General features: G+C 34.1%; 1 protein-coding gene across 1 annotated transcript; it reads left to right on the forward strand.

Moving 5' to 3' along the window:
- The first annotated feature begins 1,313 nt into the window (after positions 1–1,313).
- LOC142613394 (uncharacterized) lies at positions 1,314–14,267 on the forward strand. Its single transcript, XM_075785736.1, has 12 exons — positions 1,314–1,650; positions 4,340–4,458; positions 4,542–4,648; positions 4,732–4,819; positions 6,846–7,923; positions 8,047–8,101; positions 8,213–8,294; positions 8,482–8,562; positions 11,006–11,110; positions 11,194–11,243; positions 11,870–11,990; positions 13,946–14,267. Exons 1-12 carry the CDS (start codon positions 1,494–1,496, stop codon positions 14,036–14,038), a joined length of 2,136 nt encoding a protein of 711 aa, XP_075641851.1. The 5' UTR covers positions 1,314–1,493; the 3' UTR covers positions 14,039–14,267.
- The last annotated feature ends 693 nt before the right edge of the window (positions 14,268–14,960 follow it).

Genomic DNA, 14,960 nt, shown 5'->3' on the forward strand with positions numbered 1-14,960 from the left:
TAAAATCGGTCTTCTTTTAGCTTAATTGCTCAAATGAACATCTAGGTTCTTTCTAAATTGTTGAAAAGTTACTGTCTTTTTCCTGATGGGGTTTTACATGTGGGTTTTTTTTAGGAAACGATTCTCAAGAATTAGAGGTTTTTTTTTAGTAAGAAACAATAGTTTATTTGTCTCTTGTTCACCTTCGGGGAATTCTTTTCTTTTTCTTTTTTGGCTGAATTTCACCTTCAATCTTATTAGTTTGTTCCACCTAAACAAAATGCATGTGCTTGTCACGTGTGGTAGAATTTTGTTAAACATAACAACAAAAGTAACACCGGAGTACAAAGTGTGATAGTTTAGGGTGCAAAGTGTGTGTTCGAATAGTTTAGGGTGCAAAGTGTAAGATAATGCAAAGTTTATGATGGTAAAATGTAATTTTCCCCAAAATAAATATACCTAAGTCTTCATCACATGATGTTATACCATATCAAACTATTAATTTAAAATTAATAAATAAATATTCTTAATATCATCGTTACATAACATGTCATAAATTTAATTATGCATGAAGGAAAACGAAAAACATATTTTTAATAATTAGAGAGTATTATCAAAAGCGGACGCTATAGATTGAAATTCTCTAAAAAAAAACAAAATGTCATATGTAAGTAAAGTGAAAAAATAAAATGCTTTCTCAATGAAAAATATTAATAAAATTTGATACGTGAGTAAAATAATGTGAAAAAAAATGATTTAAAAACAAAACAAAACAAAATTTTGTTTACGTATAAGCTGAAAACCAAACAGGCTGGAATTTAGTTGAATGGACTAAAATGGGCAAAATAGACTCAAACAAAGGAGTAGATAGAGTAAAAGAGTGATTCAAATTGATTCTGTAACTAAATTGTAATTTTTCCATAATTTCAATGGAACAGAATGGAATTAACAATATTGAATTCTAAGATTTTTAATTAATGCCATTTTAGGAGGTCATTTTGTGAGTTATAATTTACATCATGATTCTTAATGTATTTGCCTAATATATATTTTTCTATTAGGTAAATATATAAAGAATCATGTTATTAATTGTTTGGTAAAAGGACATTAAATAAAAATTAAAGAAGATTTAAAAAAAAAAGAAAAAAAAAAAAGAAAAGAGAGATCTGGAGGAGAAAAAAAATTAAAACACAAGGACATAGGCGTTTCTGTCACAACCATTTTAAGTTTTTAACAAACAAAAGTCACTTCCTTCTCTCTTCCTCTCACTGCGCTAGCTTATATAAAGATATATATATATATATATATATATATATATATATATAATCTTCTGGGTCTCTCTCTAACAGCACACTTTTCTCTTATTAAGACCAATTCTCTCAAATTATCTGTCCGCGACACAAAAACCGAGTGCGTAAACTGCTACTTCCCAGAGGCGAAATTGTGTGTGAGAGTCGTCGTCGTGATCAATCTCTCTCTCTCTCTCTCTCTCTCTCTCTCTAGCTACAGCAAAAATGGCGTCGTCTTCTACTGAAGAACCACAACCACAACCACAACCACAGCAGCAAGTGAAGGAGTGCGCTCACAAAACCAAGCTTATTCAATTCTTAGGTCGTACAACTCCTATCGTTCTCCAAAACGACAATGGCCCCTGCCCTCTCCTCGCTATCTGTAAATTTTCTCTCTCTTGTTAGGGTTTCGTTTCTGTCTTTCTCATTTTTAAAGAATGTAAAGAATGTTAGGTTTGATTACTGTAGAATTATTATTTCTTTGGTTACATGTATAATTTAGGGAAATGGTTATGTTAGGGATAGTTAGGCGGTGTTCGAAATGGAGGATTTTCTTGTTGATTTTCTGAGCAACCAAACGGTGTAAGGCAATCATCAATTCGATGCTTAATCCGATAATTTTGTGGAATATGATCATTTTAATTATAATATTTTGTGCTATTAGGTTTTTTTGTTTGTTTGTTTTAATTAATGGTTTCTGATTCTCACACACGCACTTTATTGTTTGTTGTTTATTGATTCTTGATTTTCTTGTTCTTCCATTCTGTCGCTGAGAAAATTAAGCAAAGGAAAGAGAGTGCAATTTTGTGTTTTGTGTTGCTTTTCCAGGAAGTGTGAATTTACCAGAGATTTGACAAATTTCTGTATTAGGCATACTTAGAGATGAAACTATTGTAATCTGTATGTGTGACAAGATAAACTTAGAAAAATAGAGTAAATTAGGTCTTATTGATGTTATTTTATTCTTTTTTTAGAAACCAAGAAATTGTTGTATTTTGCTGTGCATTGTTGATTGGATTTCTTGTTAGTGAAATATGAGTAAAAGGTCATACCAAGTTCATAAGGTTCGAACTTGGTACGACCTTTTACTGGAAGAGATGGTTGGTAGGCAGCCTTACCCCCAATTTTTGGAGAGACTAATTCCTAGACTCGAACTTGCAGCATATCGCTTAGGCAGAGGGCACTTACCATCTCAACAATGTTAAAAATATATTTGCTATTTTAGTGTGTTGACAACCAAATAGTGGAAATAACTTAATCAATTCTTTCATTTTATTGTTGTTTGGGAGCCTGACGATTGAGAAAAGGTAACATCCAACACCCTTTAATTTTGCAGTTGATTTGATTTTCAGAGTGGAAAAATGTTATTAGGTTAAATTGTGCTTTTAGGGAACCTGACTTTGCCTCTACTTTGCTCATGTTACTCCTCATTGTTTCTTGATTGTTCAATTTTCTAGCCTAGGAACTGAATTTTTTGCATAATGATATTCTTGGCTTTTGATTTCCAACGAAGTGAACAATTTAAATTAGGTAGCCAATGTAGTTTTATTATGCTAGAGCTTAGGTTATAGTATCTTTTACTTCTGGAATCCAGATTATGAAAATTATAGAGTTACATATAAGCATTTTACATTTACCTATCAAAATAAAATAAGCATTTTACAGTGTCGGGGTTGTTATCTTGTTGGCATCAGTGGTTAGGGAAGCACAACTCGAATATTTGGAATTTGATTCCAGGGTGTTTATTGTGGATTATTTGGTTGGAACGAAATCGTCGCTCCTTTGAGAACATGGAGAAGACTTTGGATGAGTTAAAGGTGTTATGCCAGAGAAGCCTTTTCGAGTGGTCTCGTTGTTGGGGTTTTACGGATTCTCCGTCTCTTTCAGAGTTTATGTTTTCCCTTAGAGTTTCCTTCCCTTAGTTTTCTTTCTTTGTATCTTTCTGTTCATCATCATGAACATCATGTACTACTTTTCCTATTAATATTACTTCTTTGATTACCTATCAAAAAAAAAAAAAAAAAAAAAAATTGATTTCCTGCTTCTGCTCTTCATCCAAAAGTATTAGTAGTTTTCTTCATCCTTGAATATCTTGGGGGTTTTTTTTTCCCTCTAAATATTGTGCTAAAATCCAAGAATCATCCACATGTGATGTTGTCCGTCATGATACTCATCTGTTTAGTTGTTTGGATAATTATTTTATTTACTATAGCTCTTTCATGATAAGGTTTTTTTGACATAAAAAAGTGTAAACCACTATGATTACTTTGCAATCTTATCACCCAATTATATTTTGTTAATAAAAGATCATCCATGTTGTTTTATTCAGAATTGTGTTATATTTTGATGATTGATGTTTGGGTTTGCAGTAGAAAATTTTCTTTTTGTATAAATTAAAATTACTTTAGAACAACTTGAGTTCTAGCATCTTCTTTGTGTCTTTCACCATTCTTACTCACATCTCTTTTCCCAAGGTCTTTGTTTGTTTGTTGTTAAAGTATGGGGAAAAACATGGATTTGAAATTAGGTCTTTCTTTATCTGGCAATGTAGATAACAATATCCTTGATTCAGCTGGTCCTCATCAATTATTTTAGCTAGTGTAATTGACCTAATTTTTTTGGTGGGAAATCTAAATTTCCAGGAGACTTTAAGCGTTGAATTTCCTCTCTCCCCCCCCTGCCCCCCCAGGGTCCTTGCCAAACAAGGTTCAACTAAAATGTGTAAATTCTACAAATTCCATCAAAATAATATTCTGGAAATCAAGAATTGATTTTCTCCAACATCAGCTAATACTGTTTAATTTTTAATTTTTAATTTTATTTGTGTATGAATAAACTGTAATGATGGAATATGTAAATTAACTGTTTTGTTATAGTTTGAAGTTTATCGTGGGCATTCTTGTTTCAGTTTTATCTTGCCTTCTTTGTTTTTTACGTTTGGGGTGGCGGAAGTTGGGGGGGGTTGGGATGGTGTTTGGGCGTTTGCTTGTCTTTATGCAGTAAAGGTTCAATATTCCTTTTCTTGTTTGTATTTTCTGGGAAATTGATCATTTACTCTTGGGTTGCTACAGGTAATGTGCTTCTACTGAGGAATAACTTGAATTTGAGTCCAGATACAACAGAAGTCTCGCAGGAGAAATTGCTTTCACTAGTTGCTGAAAGATTGATTGATTCCAACAGTAATGCCAATGTAATTTATTTATTAAATGGTCAGTTATGAAGTTACTATTTGCTGGGGTAACTTGAATTAACCACTTTGTTGTTGCGTTGCAGAATAAGGATGAAGGTTATATTGAAAATCAACAACAGAACATTTCTGATGCAATTGATCTGCTTCCTCGACTTGCAACTGGCATTGATGTAAATATACAATTCAGGAGGTTCGACTTATTTATTCTAATACCAGTTGTTTATTGTCAGTTTCTTTTTGTATTTCTGACTAAAAGTTTAATGATACTTTCAGAATAAACGATTTTGAGTTTACTCCAGAGTGTGCCATATTTGATCTGCTAGACATTCCACTCTATCATGGCTGGATAGTTGATCCACAGGTTCTCTCTTTTCTGGCCTCTGACTTGCTATATATGTAAGATACCTAGTGACTGGTTCAAGTTGCCCTTTTAGTATTGTAGTACTGTTTGTTTCATGTACTCCACGTGTCTGAACACATTGGATTTCTACTTTTTGGTCCTTATCATACATTTGCATCCTGGCCTTACATTTGCTGCTATTGTCAAGAATTTTGATGGTGGTGATTTACCCTCATGTTTTCCTTCTCATATTTATACTGGTTCTTATTTCATCAAACCTTTTTGGTCCCCATGTATGGGATTTATGTTTTTTATCTGCAGACTGAGGCTAGTTCTTTTGAACTCTGTGTGTCCAGTGACCTTTCTATGGCTCATCTTCTTGAATAAACTTCATCTGAAACTCTTAAAATTTAGCAGGGAACTTTTGGGTGTTGAATATTCATTCTCTAAATTGTATCAGGTAGAATTCCATTAATCATATTCCTCTCTTTATTAAAATCGTAAGAGAAAAGAAAACTATTTAATCTTTTGTAGAGTCATTGAAGCAGAATGAAGGCCTCTTCGATTCTGTACCAACTTTTGCATGTATATTGGTGGTCGGTGGTGATGCAACATTGTGTTCAGTGTGGAAGTTCTAAAATAATATAATAGCTCATCAGAATTGCAAATAACTTAAGAAAACCTGCAGCGTGTGCTGTGTTGTCATTTTCCTTTAAATATTTGTACGGAACTTATCGGTTTAAATTAAAATTTTCAAGAATTTAATAAGCAAAAGCTTTAATTATATTGTTATAATAATTAAATCGTATTTTGTGACTGTTATTTTGTACATACTTTGATTTTTAGACATGTAAGCATGTACCTCATGGCTACCTTTCGATTATGAAGCCCAAGGCATTTTCCGTCAACAATTTACTGGCAGTGTTGTTCAAGTTGTAAGCTTGGATTTGCATCAAACTATGTTGGCCTGGTAGTAAGCGAAAATGAGGAAATAAATTTTTGGTGTAGTTGTAGAAGATTGGGATAGAAACTTCCTGTATGGTTTTATTTTTTTATGAGGCCTTGATGTTTGTGTACATGGCAAAGCTTGGGTGGTGTTGGTGCTGTGCAGACCACACTGTGTGTTTCCAATTATGAATCCTTTAAAGGGTGAGTCCAATACAGTGAACCATGATATCCTAGGTCAGCAACAAGTGATAACCATTGGAGAGAATCTGAAGGGAAAATGGAAATCTCAATTGTGGTGGAGCTGCAAAGGTGGAATAGGAAGGTGAAGTTTAGTTAAAATTCAGGGAGTGTGGATTAATTTCAAGTATGGTTTGGGTAGAGGACTTGAAGGACTTGGAAGCTTTCTCATCACTTGTTCTGTTAGGAACTTTGATAACCTTGCATATGGTCATGCTCTGTTGCTTCCTCTCTCCCACTATTTCTCTGGCGGGGCTGCTTCATCTTCTTGTGACTGTCCTATTAACTACTGGTGTTGGGCCAATGTTCTTTGGACCAAAAGATTTCTTCCCCCACCTAAACAAGGATGGAGGATCAAGCAGTGCTGGGTGTCTTGATTTCTAGTTACCTAACAAAAAAGAAAAGTTGGTGGTCACCTTGCAATTAGTAGATTTAGTATACTGATCTGGAAAGTTAGAATCTGTATATTTTGAAGCTAGCTTATTATATGATGGGAATTTGCTTCTATGCTGCTGGTAGGCTATAATAGGCAATGGTGTTTAATGGTCTGACACTGCTGGATGTCCAGAGTTTTTTGAAACACAGATTAATTATTGTGTACTTTTTGACCATTTGCTTGCAATTAGTAGATTTAGTATACTGATCTGGAAAGTTAGAATCTGTATATTTTGAAGCTAGCTTATTATATGATGGGAATTTGCTTCTATGCTGCTGGTAGGCTATAATAGGCAATGGTGTTTAATGGTCTGACACTGCTGGATGTCCAGAGTTTTTTGAAACACAGATTAATTATTGTGTACTTTTTGACCATTTGATTTAATAATAATTTTTTTTTTTTTTTTTTTTTCTGTTTGTTTGCCAGGATGATGAAACTGCTAATGCAATTGGTTTAAAGTCCTATAATACTCTCACGGGGGAGCTTGTAGCCCTGGAAACACAGAATATGGAAGGTGTACGTAAGAATAATTCTGAAGAAGATTGTATTGATTTTGCTGCCGCAACAGCTGCAACTCTAGGAGTCCCTTCTCCCTGTCTTTCAAAGGCTACCTCTTTCGATGATTCTCCACGTTCAGTCTCAGATAACCAGAAAGGAAGAAAGGGGGACCTTGAAGAAGAAGCAGAGCTTTTGAGAGCTTTGGAGTTGTCTGTGGCTGACAATTCAACTGCAGCGGGTGATCCTCATATCAGTGGAGGGACTCAGTCTCTCAATTCAAATAAAGGGGTGTGCCTTAAGGAGGTTATGCCTGTCGATTCTGTAAATGGGTTAGAGAAGTGTCATCGTGTTGAATATAACAATATTCATAAGCCGGAACCGTCTTTAGTAGATGACTGCAATGCTGCAAACAATCACAATCCAATATCTTTAAAAAATACCCCTGGGCAAGCATCTAGTTCATATTTGAAGACTGATGTGGGAGATCTCCTTCATCAATCAATTTATGCAGAATCTGCAGAAAGTATCCTTCATAATGATATTGTTGAAAAAAGTAGTGTTGATACCTTGCTCCAAAGTGGAAGTGCCCCTTCCATTTCTCATGGAAAAGACACTGCATCTGTCAATGAGAGTCATGTGGATGTTACTAGTGGGAGTGAAGAACTTCAGAAGGAATCCACGTTTACAACTGATGTTCATGAATCTGCAGATAAGCAAGATGTGTGCAGTACAACAGAATTATCAAGCTTATCTTCACCATATGCTGATTCAGATTCATCTAGTGGGAGAATTCAGCATGTAGATGGTGCCGAGGCTTTGACTTCAAGTGTTGATGGCAGTGAGCCCATGTATGAAGGAGAGGAATGTATACTGGATTCAAGAACTGCAGTTTTTGAGGACCGAGAACCTGTGTATGAAGGTGAGGTGGTTCTTGCAGAACAAGCAGACAAAAGCACCATAGATGCCTTTAATGTGAAGTCCAAGGATGAAATCACCCCACAACAAGGTTAGTGGTGTATCAAAGAAGTTGATGTATTTTCAGAAGATTGTTTATCTGTATTAAGTGTTCAACTAATATGATCTTGAATTTAGTTAAAAGAAATTCTCCCTTTCTTTTTGATTGCTTTAGGTGAGCTGATCAGGAGCTTTTTGAAGAACAACGCTAGTCAGTTGACCATTTATGGGTATGTCGATTCACGGTTTCATTATAAACTTCTAATTTTTTTTATTAATCCATATGTTTTGCTATATTGGGTACCGGGAAGTTTTCTATATTTTTGTCAATGCTTTTGCAGCCTTTTCTGCTTACGAGATGGCCTTAAAGAAAGAGAACTTGGTGTTTTCTTCCGTAACAATCATTTCAGCACTATGTTCAAGGTTAGTAAGAGCAAAAAATGTTCTTTTTTCTCGTGGTTTAATCATTGATGTTGCTACTGATTAAATGCTTACTGTAATTATTAATGGTGAAAATTTGAAGAATACATATATAGTTTTGTAACCTTTAGGTTCCATAGCCCCTGAACATCAATTCTTATATAGTTTCCTGAATCTCCTCTTATTGCAGTTTGATGGTCAACTTTATCTTCTAGCTACAGACCAAGGTTACATAACTCAGCCTGATTTGGTATGGGAAAAACTAAATGAGGTAATCTGCTTACACTCTGATCTTATTTCTCAAGGTACTAGGTCACGTTGTTAATTATTGTTCTGTTTGTTCAAGGTTTGGTCACTGTTTCTAATTGTGGCTGAAACTTTTTTTTTTTTTTTAATAAATAAGTAAATAAATATTTTCTTGAACAATGCTCTACTTTGCGTACATGAAAGTGAATACAAAAGGTTTAAAGAATTACAAAGGTATGATAAAGATTTTAAAAACTTAGGAATGGAGTTAATATCAGTAATCACACACCTGAGACCAATCAAAGAACGATCTAGCATATAGCTCTCAATTGTATACTTGAAATTTCCACATCCTCAAATGTACGACGATTAGGTTCCCTCCACAAAGTTCACATCAAACATAATGGGACCAAGTTCAAATTGTCCAATGACTGGTTGCCTACCCAATTCCACCAACCAATATAGAGGTTAGTTATTGTTATCAATAGTACCCAATGAAATTGAAACCCAAAGGAAAGGGTATTTTAGTAATTTAGTTGAGTCTAGAATCTTCTAGGGTATTCTTAGTATCTTAGGTTTATTTCCTTTGTGTCCAAGTAAAGTATTTATTTATTTTTTGATAAGTAATAAAGCTTTATTGAAATAAAAAAAAGAGAGACACCCAAGTACACAGGGAGTATACAGGGGTGAACAAATCAAATATGAACATTACATAAATCAAGCAAATCCAAAATGGAAGAAAAAGGATGGTTTCTCCACACAGAGAACCAGTCCAATAAGGTTCTGAAAAATAGAAGCTTGAGATCAGGCATGGAACGCTCATTGTCTTCAAAACACCTACTATTTCTCTCATTCCAAATACACTACATCAAACAACGAGGAACAACCATCCATATATCTCCATTACAATGGTGACCAAATCGATCTTGCCAGCAAGCAAATAACCCAACAACAGACATTGGCATAACCCAACAAACTCCAAATAAACCAAAAACCATATCCCACAACTCCAAAGCAACCGGGCAATGAAGGAATAGACGGTCAACAGTTTCACTATTACACGTGCACATATAACACCAATCCAAAATGCAGACCTTTCTTTTCCTTAAATTGTCAATTGTCAGACATTTCCTCAAGAAGGCGGTCCATACAAAGAAAGCCACCCTATTAGTCCTAATACTAGTAGGAATCCTATTACTACTAGTATACTAGTACAAGTAAGAGTCGATATATATATATATATATATATTGTGCTCAATGTATTAAAAAAAAATGAGTTGATTAATAAAATTGAGTGTTTTAATATATAGGCACTTTGACCTTTGTTGGATCTTTCTCCTTCTCTCTTCTCTTTCTTTTCATCTTCTTTTTCTAAAGTTTCTGTTCACGCAGCCCCTGAACAGCTCTATCTCTCTCTAATTCTTCTTCTTTCCTAACCCTAAACCCACCACAACTATATGTAGACAAATTCCCTAATTTTTCCCACATAACAACAAATACAACACCCTACTAGTCTGTATTATCTCTTAATGAGATTATCACAAGTTAGGATCTTTCCCCATGCTGCTGTCCATACAATGAAAGAAACCCTCCTTGGGGCCTTGACACATCCAATACTATTCTAAGGGAAAAGCATATTGCAAGGGTACCTTAAGGCATCAGAAAATGAGTGAGCATCTAAATCCCCATTCCCTTTCAAAACTGCATCTCAATCGATCTCTACTCTCCTGATTGAAGAAAGAGGTTAGCACCTCTATCTCCCAATCATTAAAGTTTCTCACAGCGCTTATATCCCAACTCCTCTGTTTCCCCGTCACATATTTTCCCCCCCAACAAGGAACCAACTGAGGTATCTCGATCTTCTTGCTGAAACCTGATTAAGATGCTGGTTCTTGAATATAACATTTTTTGTAGAATCAAAAGTTGTATAGGTCATTTATACTTATAAAAAAAAAAAAAATTTATAGGTCATTTATGGTTATAAAATGCGTGAGCTACAGTTTTTTTTAAAATGGGTTTAATACTTGGATATTACTTCTTGATAGACCACACACACATAATGTCAATGTATATACATGGATGAATGAAAGGGGTGTTCAAAACATTTAGATAGCAAGTATTTGTGGTTCTGCTACATTACTTATTTATCCAAAAAAGGAAAAAAAGTATGTGGTTCTGCATTGCCATGGAGGTTGTGCCTGTAGTGGTTGTAATAGAATGGCTTCTCAAAAGTGAACTTTTGAAAATTCATTCCAAATTTATTTATTTAAATTTTCTCCTACTGTTTCATTTAGAAGATTTTTATGAAATGATAAGGAAATAGTTCCTTTTAACATTGAAAATTATAATAGTCATAATATTATTGCTATGTTGTCATCTATCTGTCCAAAAAATTATTGTTATGTTGTTATATACAATTTTGAAGTTTGGTGCCCTAATTATAATTCCTCCCATGCTTGTCACTTCAGGTCAATGGGGATACATTGTTCATGACAGGTAACTTCAAGGAATTTAAGGTTGAAAGTCATGCAAATGACACCTGGGATGAACATAACGTTATGGCCAGCACAGCTGTACGTATTTCTTTTATACCTATTGTATATGTGAGGTTGTCAATACTTGCTTCCATGATACTAAATTGAATTTTCTGCTTCAGGATTATCTTGCCAGCATTGACAGTGCATCACAAGCGGGTTTTGATCTAAAGTAATTATGTCATCTTTGTTACTGTGCATACATTGATTTCTTACCCATTTTGCCATTTGGTACAATTTATTTTTGGTGAAAATACCATTTTGAGGTCCTTACATTTTGATAACAGTCAATTTGATCCTTGTTATTTTCAACTTGCAGTCAACTTTTGTTAGTGACTTGACGGTAGGGACCAAATTGATTGCAAGTTGATAATAATAGGAATCAAATTGACTACTACCAAAATGTAAAGACCAAATTGACAATAACCCCAAATTGTAGGGACCAAAATGGTAATTTTGCCTTTATTTCTTCAACTTTTTGAAAATGGGCTGAAAAGATTGAAAAAAAGTGGGGTTTTAAAGAGCTTCACTTTTAAAAGGTTTAGTTTTAAACTGCCCTCCAAAACGGGCACTAATGTTTTTAGTCTTGTATTTTTACTTCATTTTAATTATTTTAGAAGATGATGAAATGCTAATGTTACGTCAAATAAAATGAACAAATGGGAGGCAAAGTTTAAAATGAAAAGATCATCTTGAATATATAGTTTTTCCATTTTTGAAAGATTTCATGTAATTTTCTAAAATATTTTATTACTTTAGAGTGAATCTTGTCCAAAATGTAATATTTTGTTGTTGCAGTTCTGATCTGCAATTGGCAATTGCTCTGCAACAACAGGAGTTTGAGCAACAACCGCAACGTCAGAATGTTCAGCAACCATCACCCGTTAGTGGCAATTCAAAGCTGGTTGTAGGTCCTCAGGTAAAATTTCTTGTTTTGAACATCTGTTCTTATCAGTTTAATGCCTGCTACACTTTTCATCCAAACATTACACCTGATTCTGTAATAACTTCTATAAGTATGATTTTTCTAATTGAAATTTCTTGTATTCTGATACCAAGAAAGATTTATTGTTGTTTAACCTTGTGTTTACAGTACTTTCCCTTGGAAATAGAATTGCTTGGTATTATTTTTTATCTGAATCCTAGGTGACTTAATCAGAATAGTTTTGCCTCTGTTAAGCATGTATTAGTATTTTCCAGATTGGGACCGGTGTTTAGTTGTGGTCTAGGGTTTGAGTGGTGAGTATCATGTTAAGAATGAATACAAGGACTATACAAGGTATGGTTGCAAAGTTTTGTTCTCTATCAACCACACATATATCTTGGTTCTCATTAACTCATTCTTGTATAGTCTTTTCCTATGCCATTTTGTTGGAATTGATGCTGGAGCAATTTAGACTGCCTTGTATTGATTTGACCTGCCCAGTTGAACGATTTTGTTAGCTTAGCTTGGGGCATGTCATACGGTCTGAAATAGAGTTTGGGCTTTGTTTTAGCGGAGCCCAAACCTAAGGACTGCATTGTTTGTAGGTTAATATGTTTTTTCCCCCCTACTATTTGATGACACAAATACAAGCATCATGTTGTGTGACGGATATGGGGTGTTGGACATGGCTAACCCAAAGATCTAGACATGGGAACATGGTAACATTTGATGGTATGTTGCATGCAGAAGATTTATACATTGTAAAACTCCATAAGAGTAATTACTATGTGAACTATTTGTTGCATTTTGACAAAAAAAAATGCTAAGGATTTTCCGCATCATATGCACTTCAGGATAAGTTAAGGTCAATTGTTCTTTAGGTGTCCAAACTAGTATTGGAGATGGATACATGTTGTTTCCTTTGCATTTGATAAGTTAATATTTCATCAGCATAAGTAAGCTATAGGTTTTATATCTCTATATTGACGAATAGATTATGTAATTAACAATACATATTGCATATGTTGTTAGTTGATTAGGCATGTGTTTAGTCTTCTTTATATTGAGGATTGGAAATAACTGGCTAGGTATGTAGCTCTAGTATCGTCACTATGTAGCAGCAAATACCAAATTTCTTGTTGTATTCAGGGACTCATCATGCTGGTGGGTTCTGATAATAGTAGGAGTTTTGAGTTCATTTTTCATTACTTCCAAGTTTCGTAGGACAAGAGAAAAGCTGTTGTTTGGAGTTTGATTTACATTGTGAAAGTGAGATTGTTGTTGTGATATAGGAAACTAATCAAATTATCTTTAATGAATGTTCATTGCTAATTAGGGTAAAGCTTAGATACAACACCTTAGGTGCAATACATTATGTTCCCTAGTAAATTCAAACACTTGATTGCATTGACCAACACTTGATTGCAGTACTGCACCTATGTTTTACCCAAATAATAGGTATGTTTTCCTTTTCTTTGTGGGTCAGGGAACCTGGGGGTTTCCGTTAGGATAAACACAAGCATATCTGTAAAATGCAGTGAGCATTTTGGTTTAAGTTATTTGGACAATCTATTGTTGATTGAAAGTTGGGTAACCAAATAATGTGCACCACAAGCACTCGTTATTTTGAGGGAAGAAATGTGAAAAAAGTCATATATTCTTGCAGTTGTAACCTTCAGGATGTAAAATGTTGTAATTTTCTTATATTTATGTACGCTAGATTCTCGCACTGATCACTTGCATAAATGCAGTGGGAAATAAATTTTGATGTCTCGCATAAATGCAGTGGAAATAAAATTTTGAAGAGGTTCAAAGCACATTGTGAATATAAAATAATGTTGTATTTGATTAATAATATAAAAATCTATGCTTCTTCCTCGAGCTATTGATTTCCTGTCATGACTGTAAGCAAAATATATAGATTTCTTCAACAAAATGCTTTTTTGCAGGGGCCAAGAAACAATGTTAGAAACCCATCCTCGTCCTCTTCCTCCAGGCCTGAAGCAAAAGCAAAAGAAAAAGACAAGTGTACTGTGATGTGAATTGTGCATGCAGGCAATTTGGAAGTTTTGTTGTAAATGGTGTGTTCCCTCCTTTGTATTCCATGATATTAATCAAACTGTATTTTCCGTACATGTGAATAATGGAAGTATATAGTACCACATGGCTAGGCCCTCCAATCTCCGCTAATTTCTTTCCCTAATTCACGCAGTTTTAATTTTTAAATTTTTTTTTGTTGTTGAAATAATAGTCTGATCAAGAGTCAAGACAGGTTTTGCTCTTGACTATCTAGAAAAGATTCTAGATAATGTTGTGATAACCTTGGTTGTCCGAGATCATTATGAGAGTTCTCCAAAAAAGAAAAAAGAAAAAAGAAAAAAAAAGAGAGATTCATTTTGAGAAAGTCTGGAGACAACAAAATGTTACAACATTTTTGCAATGCCTTTATTTTTAGTTTGTAATGAGTCTCATTTTAATATTTTATTTTAACCTACAAGGGTTTGATATTTACACGGTTGTAAAAATGTTGTGACAATCTGTTGTTTTTAAAACGACTTTTGTTATCGTGAATCTCATTGGTATGCAGGACCACTTTAAGGAAGCGTGTCCTACCTCCACAGGCTTGTCTAGTTGTCTTTGCAAACTCTATTATCATTCTTGCGATATTTACTGACAGAGTATTATTTCTATAATATTTTCACAACAAATTAGAGGTGGTCAATTATTATTGGTTTAAATTTGAACTTATCACTGAAATTACTTTTTTATTCTACCTTTAACAATCCATAATAACTTGTTACATAGGATTTGTTGTAAAACTGTTGTAAAAATATTATGGACATAGTAATTTTCTTGCTGAAAATATCTGTGTTGGGTACGTGGAAAAGGTTATCCTTAGTATCAAATTAGTGTCGCATAAAAGCAGTTGGGTATTAATTGTTGAGACTTGGGAGGCTATGAGCT

The sequence above is a fragment of the Castanea sativa genome, chromosome 10 (genome assembly GCF_040712315.1).
Source record: "Castanea sativa cultivar Marrone di Chiusa Pesio chromosome 10, ASM4071231v1".
In the NCBI taxonomy this organism is placed as follows: Eukaryota; Viridiplantae; Streptophyta; class Magnoliopsida; order Fagales; family Fagaceae; genus Castanea; species Castanea sativa.